Raw genomic sequence first — 8,847 nt, forward strand, 5'->3', positions numbered from 1 at the left:
AGTGTCCGCGATACATAGCACACATTAAGTTGAGCAAAAATCAACGCAGCCTTCAGTAGAATTCGTTTAGATATTTGCTTAGTTCTGACTTCCCTCTTTGGAGCTGGCGTTCATAATCTTTAAGAAAGCGAAGCTCAAAATCATTAAAGATTACAGACCACCCAGCTTACACTACCTTGCCTACAAGGTATTTATAAAGGTTAGGCTAATGGATCAGGACAACTTTAGACTTCAATGAACCAAATGACCAGGCAAGGTTTCGTAAAGTCCACTCGACAATAGACCACAATTCGAGTATCAATCAGGTGACAGAGAACTGCGCAGAATATAACCACCCTCTATCCAGAGCATTCATCAATTACGAAAAAAAGAAGAATTTAACTCAGTGCGGATATCAGCGCGTCATGGAAGCATTACACAATCAAGGTGTTGATGAAGCTTATTTCGAAATACAGGAAGATATGTATAACGGCTGCCGGGCCACCATAGCCCTCAATAAAGCCATCAATAAAATTTCAATACGAAAATGAATACTAAGCATGTAGGCATCAGGCCTTCATAGAAATTCAACGCCTCTTTACAAGTGTCAGAGACCTGGATTCGGAACAGTTGGTAATAAGAGTTGGTGGAGGATACCTAATTTTCCATTTGGTAATGGCATTGCCTTGCTAACTCACTCAGATACTAAATCGCAAAGCATGACCAATTAATTAGTGCGACAATGCAGAACAATGGGCCTAAAAATAAATAAGCAAGAATTTAATGGAATGTTCAACTCTCTCCGAAGGAATCTTCACTGACGCTTACTGGCGGGGGCCTGGAAGCGGTAAAGAAATACGTGTATATAGGACCGGTAAGGGCCACAGATTAATTTCACTAGGGCAAAACATCTAGAAAAATTAGTGATGTAATAGCGCGGAATTGGCAGGTTGTCAGGTCATGAATGGATCTTACCGGTTCTTACTCATGCGGCAGAAACGTGGAGGCTGACGTAAGGGTTCGAGTAAGATTGAGGATAACGCTGCCAGCTATGGAAAGTAAAGTGATCGGTGTAACCTTAAGTGACAGGGAGAGGGCAAAGTGGGTCAAAGAAGAAATGCGCCTTAAGGTTCTGGTCTAAATTAACAAGAAGAAATGGGCTTGTTCAGAGCATGTAATGTGAAGACACGATGACAAATGGTCATTAAAGGTGACGGTCTAGATGCTAAGAAAAGGAAGCGTTGGAGGGGGCGGCAGGAAGTTGTGGGCATAAGGTGGCCACCGATTGCACAGGCCATGTTTAAAGGGGCAGATATGGAAGAGGCCTTTGTTTTGCAAAGGACCTAGTCAGACTGATGATGATAATGAAGACGTCATTCCACCATCATCACGTAGTGCCTTTGAAGGAACAAAAAACGAATTGCGCTGTAAAGAGCCGGACTCTAACCGCTGCCCCTTGGGTCTGAGCTGGGTGCGCTGCCACTGACCACTGATAAACGTTCGTTCGACCTGGTAGAGAAAGGCCCTTTATGTTTTGTATTAAATGTGTCTTGTGTAATGATGTTATACGGTAAATAAGCTAAAATAAATATGAAGAGTAAAAATGGTAAAAAGAAATAAAGTAAAGAGTGATGTCCGCATCTGTGAAGAGATATGCAAAGACGACTCTAGGCCGCTGAAAGGACCTATCAATCTTGGCTCATCATACCCTCAAGGCGGAGGTTAAGCCTCAACCAGTCAACCAGAAACTTCAAGAGAGTTTTCGGGCTGCATTATATTGGTCCATAGCAGGCCTTCTCTCTCAGTATCGAATAGATACTCCGTGTTCTATTTTCACTTTGTTGCACAGCTACCAATTCTAATGCTCTCCTTGTAAAGCACCGTTTACATTTCCTCTCTTGACTTCATCAAGGAAAACCTTCAAGCCTGATATCATGGTGTTGATTTCGCACCTTTTCGATGAAGACAAGCGCCTGCAAGACTGCACTATCCTTCCTCCTACGTACCTGTTTCAACCCGCTGCGAGGAGCTACGCACACAACCTAGTAAGGAGATTTTATCTATTCTCAGTTCTCCGCCGGATTAAAAAAAAAAAACTCCCCGTGTCGATGGAATTGCATAACCAGGCCTATGGTGTGGCCTAATCTCGGTGACAGGAACCGACAACGCACTCCCTCAACAGAGAAGGATTTGGCCACCCTGGTGTAGTACTTGGCCACAAACTTCTATGAACAAACCAATTAGCCCTCGGCACTCAGTTCCCCGGCTGCTGCGGCGCAACTGACCAATGCGGCAGTCACACCTGTGACGCAGCGGAGGGTGCTAAGGGCCTTTGGCTCCGGACAGGCCGCCATTGGAGAACCTGGCAACGTTTAACGCTAGAACCTTATCCAGTGAGGATAGCCTAGCAGTGCTGCAGTTTAACAATATCCCTCAAGAAAAAAGTATACAACAGCTGTATCTAGCTGGCACTCACAGGTCAGGAACAGGCAAACAAAAACGATTCAGCTTAAGTTAAGGACAACGCAGCGAGTTAAGCCAGAAAAAATGATAGGTGCAACTTTAAGGGACTGGAAGAGGGCAGAGTGGGTGAGGGAACAAACGCGGGTTAATGACATCCTAGTCGAAATCGAGAGGAAGAAGTGGGCTTGGGCAGGGCATGTAATGCGAAGGGAAGGCAACCGTCGGTCCTTACGGGTAACGGAGTGGATTCCAAGAGAAGGCGAGCGTAGCGGGGGGCAGCAGAAAATTACGCGGGCGTTTGAGATTAAGAAGTTTGCGGGGACACGGCGGCCGCAGCTGGCAAAGGACGGGGTTAAATGGTAGACATAGAATAGACCTTTGTGCTGCAGTAGATGTAGTGAAGCTGATGCTGATGATGACAGAATGACTTCTCCAGGCTGTCGTTTTTCATGCCATTTGGCAATCTACGTAACAAGTACAATTGGTCGCCAAAAATTGCAGACGTAATGAAGGCAAGACTTAAAAAATTTGTCGTTGCTTAGCTCAGCAGGGCCAGGATATACGTATACCGAAGGCGGTTTCGACTACTGATATGTCGCTATATCGACACGCCGTCGTTGTCGTTCAGCAGCTTGGCGGCGTCTCTTTGCGAGACGTTTCTCTCGGCCGCCAGCTTAGCCTTTCTCACCTCTTTTTCACGCTGTCTGCCGGCCTTGTACCATGCGACGACCTCTGGATCGTAAGACTCAATTTCACGCAGCCTGTACTGCTGCCGTGACGAGCACGGCCACTCTCCTTCTACCATGGTGCGCGTCTGAGGGGCGAGCGCATCGCTTCCGGCTTATATCCCAGCTGCGCGACGCCACTCTGCGCATGCGAAGTGCGGCGCAGCGGCTTTGGCGCCATGGCTGCCATGGTACTGGTTGCCATTGTAACGGCGCATGCGCAGTAGTAGCCTTTGCCCGGCACCACGGAATGCGCTTCTGGTAGCCTAGTGTCGCTTTCGCTACAAAATACTCCAGATTGTGTGCTATTTTTTTTTTTGCAATCGCAGAATGGTCATTAGTTCCTTCGCCATTAATTTTGTCTTCAAGATCTTGCGGAAATTCTGCAGCATGTTGCAGACTGGCCCGCTACGGTCACCAGCATCGCGCATTACCCAGTTACCCAAATCAACTGACATTTTTTTATGATGCTTCGCATGGTGTAAATGTAAACAACTCGCCATTAACTAGCGTAAATAGCTTGAGCTGAACTTTCATTATCGATCACGCATCCCGACTGATTGCTTTCGCATAATGAAGCGTTCATTCGGAACAACCATATGAAGCCTCACCTAGCACTGAAGACAATTTTTATTCATTCACAATATTTCAAACAAGTACTCTATCAAACGCAAGAAAACGCAAAAGGAGCATTTGTTCCCAGAAATTTCTTTTTCTCCCACAATACTGTAGCGCACGCCCTAACAGACTGTGTCAGCAAGCTGAAGAGGCCTTGCTGCAAAGGATAAATGAAATATGGTCAGTTGTGCTTAAATTTTAATGTAATCTGCGTTCCAAACAAAAAAAAAAGAAATTGAGCGATCAGATGTATAGCTTGCGTGCACTGAGATCTGTCATAATTGCTTGTTACAAACAGACCTTCTGAGTGAGACCCGTCTACCCGTAAGCACTTAGCATTTGAGGCAGCCGCAGAGGAGAGCGGAAGTCTTAATCATGGGCAATAATGCGGACTTGTGCTGTGGTCGTCTTCATCTGTGCCCCTGCAAGCTTAATGGTGTCCAAAGAATCGCTGTTACGACCAATAAGAGCAAATATTTTTAATTGCTATTTGTCCTTCGTGCCGGTCAGTAACCATTATTTGTTCTACCTTCGACTATTTACGCGTACAGCTTGGTACTCTCCAGTCCGCCAAGGAGCTGCACAGTGAGATGCCCAATCTTACTGTGACCATATCAGTGGGGATGTTCGGTCGCTTCTACCGCCCACACTACCCGGACCCGCCGGGTGCAGATAACGACAGCGGCAACTACACACTCCTGCAGGCGTGCGACTATATTCCAGAATACCAGCTGGGTAGCGTTGTTGACGTAAGTTCGTTGGTGCAGCACTCAGTGGCACAACTTCCGATTCGAGGCATTCGGGGTGGCAAGTAATCACGCGGCGGTAAAGAGCCATGCGCAATTGGGGAGGAGGGGGGGGGCCGAGGGGAGCGGGGAGCAGGGGCATTGCCGCAACGGAGATGTGTAGCAATAAGTTGGCGCCTTCCTTCACCTTCTTTTCTTATTTCAGGCATACAGCGCAATCAGAGACAACATTTTGTGACTTCGACTTTCCCGAACTAGGATAACTTTGTGGGTTTCCGTTACTATACAAAACCGGCCATGATATATAGGATATAGACTCATGTTGTATGCGCATTTCACCAGAGGCACAGGTTCCCCTATCTGTGACTACAGATGGAGCGCCAAACCTAATCCTCTAGCACCACTTCCGGCAAATCCGTGGAGTGAATCGTAGACTTAGTGGCAGATTGAAATTTTTCCTAAGTTTTAGCAGACGAAGCATTTAAAAAAGACCATGCAGTCTCTTTTAGTATTTTAGCATATTTTTACTCTTGAAGCTTAAAAATAATTTTGAAGCTGCTTCCCACTTGAAAACTTTGGTGTGTAGTTTGTGAGGTGACATTACTGCTTGCAGCGCAGGAAAATGCTTCTCGCAATGATCAGTTTATTAACGCCTGAATGACCACAGTGCCTTCACACCGTGTGCAGATGTGCAACAACCGCGAGTATTCGCACGGCTTCTGGGACAACAAGGTCTACGGCATGGTGAGGTACAGTAAGAAGCTGCAGAGATTGTTTGTTCACGATGACCACATGGCGCTGTTGAAAAAGGTAAGTTGTATCGTAGTCGCTAGTGTGCAGTGTTTTCCGCTATGCTCCGGGAATATAGCAAATCCAGTTTTGTTCTTTGAGCCTTAAAAAGGCGTAACAGCCCGCAAGTTAATGGTAACTACCGATTTGTTTACTACAATTAATTAACGAATACCTGCTTGGGTATACTTCGAGGCCGCTCTTTCAAGGCAAATTTTGTTCGCGATCGGCCATCGACGCGCTGGACGGCACCTGCGACCGTGAAGCACATTTCATTCGATTTATCAATCCTGCCTGTAGCCGTTTAAATTACTCCTTTAGGCTGGCAAATCCTGTAAGTCCTGTGTGACACCCACACAAGGCAGCGATGACGCTGGCAAGCCACCGATGTTTCTCGTCCTCACCAGCACAGCTGATGCGCGTGTTCTGCACAGTGCCCACGTTAGAGTAATTAAGCTGCAACAAATTGTTAAGTTCTTAATTCATGAATTAAAAGTGGCCGAGCACCAAACTCAAAGAGCATGGGGTATTTGAAAAGCAACGAGTGAATTTAATTGCACAGCCATGCTACTTGGGGAGCAGAAGCTATAGCTTCTGCTTTGGGCTCTCTATTTCGTCCGATTTCTTGCGTTTAAGGTTTTTCTTATTGAAGACGCCTAGTGCTGCATTGGGAGGAGCTAAACTTACAGGCTTATGGAGAAAGGTGATTGCTATCCTGTCGAATATAGTCTAGCCACTGAGCTCAGAATTTATTTGTGGCATGAATGGTAACTGAACGCGATTTGTAGTACCAGATTGTACGTATGAAAGCACAAGGCAAAGCTATAGCTAGCACTCCGGAGTGCAAGGCCTTAAGTATGCAGCCAAAATGCGCCTAAGTAGCTCGCCACGTAGCCTTGTACTAATACATCAACTGCAGTGCATTGACTGTAGTGGAGTTTTTATGACTTGCGATATGCGGCCAAGCCACTCGCAGAGAGCAAGGTTATCGCTGTGACTGTTGCAGTATTCATTAGAAACTACAGGAGCCTCAAAGCCTTCAATAAGAGTTTATCGTTTCACACCCTGAATATATTCTTTGACTCGTACAAACATGCGGCTTTCACTGGAAGCCTTCTGCAGCTTCAGGAGTACGCCGCGCATTGCAAACCAGTGCTTGACTCGGTTCGGTATAGTTCGTGGCTGCTTAGCTATCTTAGTTTCGGTTGCCGACGGCAGCTGTATTTTACTTATGCCGCTGTCTTGCTTGAAGCATCATGTGAAGATTATTTTCAAGTGCTAACAGTTTCCGCTAGTTCTATTTCGTCGCAAATGGGTTAGACTTGCGCATTTGTTCGCTGTAAAATATTGATAAGCGATTTGAGACTGACTGCACTTATCTATCTGCTCAAAAATACTTTCATGTGTAGACCCGTGCCATGGAAGGAACTCCGGTAAACTGATATTTTTGCGATTATTTCTCACGCCCCTCAATTGAAGCTTGTGGCGTAGATATTCAAGCCTTAACTATGAATTTCAGGATCGCTTTTTCAATGGGATACCGATGTAGCGCAGCCTCTGATAATCACATTGCAAGAAAAATGTACTGACACCATTGCAGCTCCATAATGAGCACGGCTGGCGGGGCAGTGGCTATGTTTCATGTTTGTCTTTCTTTCTGCACATAAAAATTATATTTTCAATGAAGGTAGCCTCTTTGTTAATAGAACGCTTTACTAAATTCATAGAGGAAAACATCATTTTGTTCACAGTGCCTCTTTTGTCAGTGAATCTTTCGTGCCCGAAATGTTCAATGGAGACCAACAGGATCCGCCGCTTCATCTCCGTGGTAAACGGTGCTCTGCTGCTGACCCGAAAGACGCGGGCTCGATGCCGGACACGACGGCCGCATTTCGATGAAGACGGAATGTTTGAGACCCGTCTACTGAGCGATGTCAGCGCACGTGAACAATCCCTGGTGGTCGAAATTGTCCGGAGCCCTCCCCTACGGCACCCCTGACAGCCCGATTGCTTTGGGATGATAAACCCCATAAACCCGTCGCAGTGGCTCAGTGGTTACATTGTGTTCGGCTGCTCACCCGAAAGACGCGGGTTCGATCCCGGCCACGGCGGCCGAATTTCGATGGAGGCGATATTCTACAGGTCCGTGTAGTGTGCGATGTCAGTGCACGTTAAAGAATCCCAGGCTGCTGACCCGAAAGACGCGGGTTAGATCCCGGCCACGGCGGCCGAATTTCGATGGAGGCGATATTCTACAGGTCCGTGTACTGTGCGATGTCAGTGCACGTTAAAGAATCCCAGGCTGCTGACCCGAAAGACGCGGGTTCGATCCCGGCCACGGCGGCCGAATTTCTATGTAGGCGATATTCTACAGGTCCGTGTACTGTGCGATGTCAGTGCATGTTAAAGAATCCCAGGCTGCTGACCCGAAAGACGCGGGTTCGATCCCGGCCACGGCGGCCGAATTTCGTTGGCGGCGATATTCTACAGGCTCGGGTACTGTGCGATTTCAGTACAGGTTAAAGAACCCCAGGTGGTCGAAACCTCCGGAGCCCTCCACTACGGCTTCCCTCATAGCCTGAGTCGCTTTGGGACGTTAAATCCTAATAAACCAATTAACCAAACCATAAACAAAAACAAATTTGTCTTTCCTATGAACCTGAATCTTGCACTTTCCCATCCTTTCAGCTCTGCATTGCGAAAAAGCACTTCTTCAACATACAGTTCGGCATTACGGCCTACGGTCTTGAGTTCTGCGACGTAAAGGGTGACTGCACCGGCGTCCCTTTCGTGCGGATCAAGGTGCTGCGGGACATGATGAGGAGCCTCGCGCACATCTACGCCTCGGCGTCGAGCGTCGGGGAATGTACGTATGCGTCTAGCTGCAAAGAAACTGCGCAGCTGCCTGCCGAGTCTTGCTGCACATTCGCATGCAAGCCAGTCCGCGAATTCTGTGACCAGCGCCGGGTATGTGTGATGGTTTCCGCAAGGCGTCTTTTCAACTCTGCGAGTTTGCTGTCGCTACAGTCGCTGTGAGGCCAGTTTTTGGTGGAAGAGAGCATCCACACGCGACCAATTTCAGCTGTCTCCAGCCGCCAAGAAACGCATGGTAACGACAATGTGCGCGTTGTTTTTCAATTTTTTCTAATCTAAAGCAAAACAAAATTGGAAAGTCTACTTCAGCTCCGCCTTAAGGGTATGATGAGATATCGTAGTGGGTTAGGCTTTTCATTTTGAGCAGTTTGACACCTTTGAACGCATTCTTCATTTCTTTTAATTTTGTCAAACGATGGATTGATTAATTACACACTAATTTTTTTAATTAGCATCATAAAGCACTGGTTTTTCATTCTGAGCATTTTGGCACCTTTGAGCACTTTTGTCAATTTTTGCATTTCTTTAATAAATCAATTAATTAAGATTATTTCATTTACTCGCCATCAAGAATACCACACCAATCAATCACAAATCAATAGAACTACAAATTACCATGATAAGATTTTTATTACACAGCCCCCGATATTTCC

At 46.6% G+C, this 8,847-nt stretch overlaps 1 protein-coding gene across 1 annotated transcript; it reads left to right on the forward strand.

Annotated features, from left to right (window-relative positions):
- Positions 1-3,346: 3,346 nt before the first annotated feature.
- On the forward strand, positions 3,347-8,356 carry LOC149337330 (uncharacterized). Its single transcript, XM_089554392.1, has 4 exons — positions 3,347-3,358; positions 4,337-4,534; positions 5,219-5,341; positions 8,009-8,356. The coding sequence occupies exons 1-4, from the start codon at positions 3,347-3,349 to the stop codon at positions 8,354-8,356; spliced, it is 681 nt and encodes a 226-aa protein (XP_089410518.1).
- Positions 8,357-8,847: the final 491 nt, after the last annotated feature.

The sequence above is a fragment of the Amblyomma mixtum genome, chromosome 7, assembly GCF_055824585.1.
Source record: "Amblyomma mixtum isolate Tamu chromosome 7, ASM5582458v1, whole genome shotgun sequence".
Lineage (NCBI taxonomy): Eukaryota > Metazoa > Arthropoda > Arachnida > Ixodida > Ixodidae > Amblyomma > Amblyomma mixtum.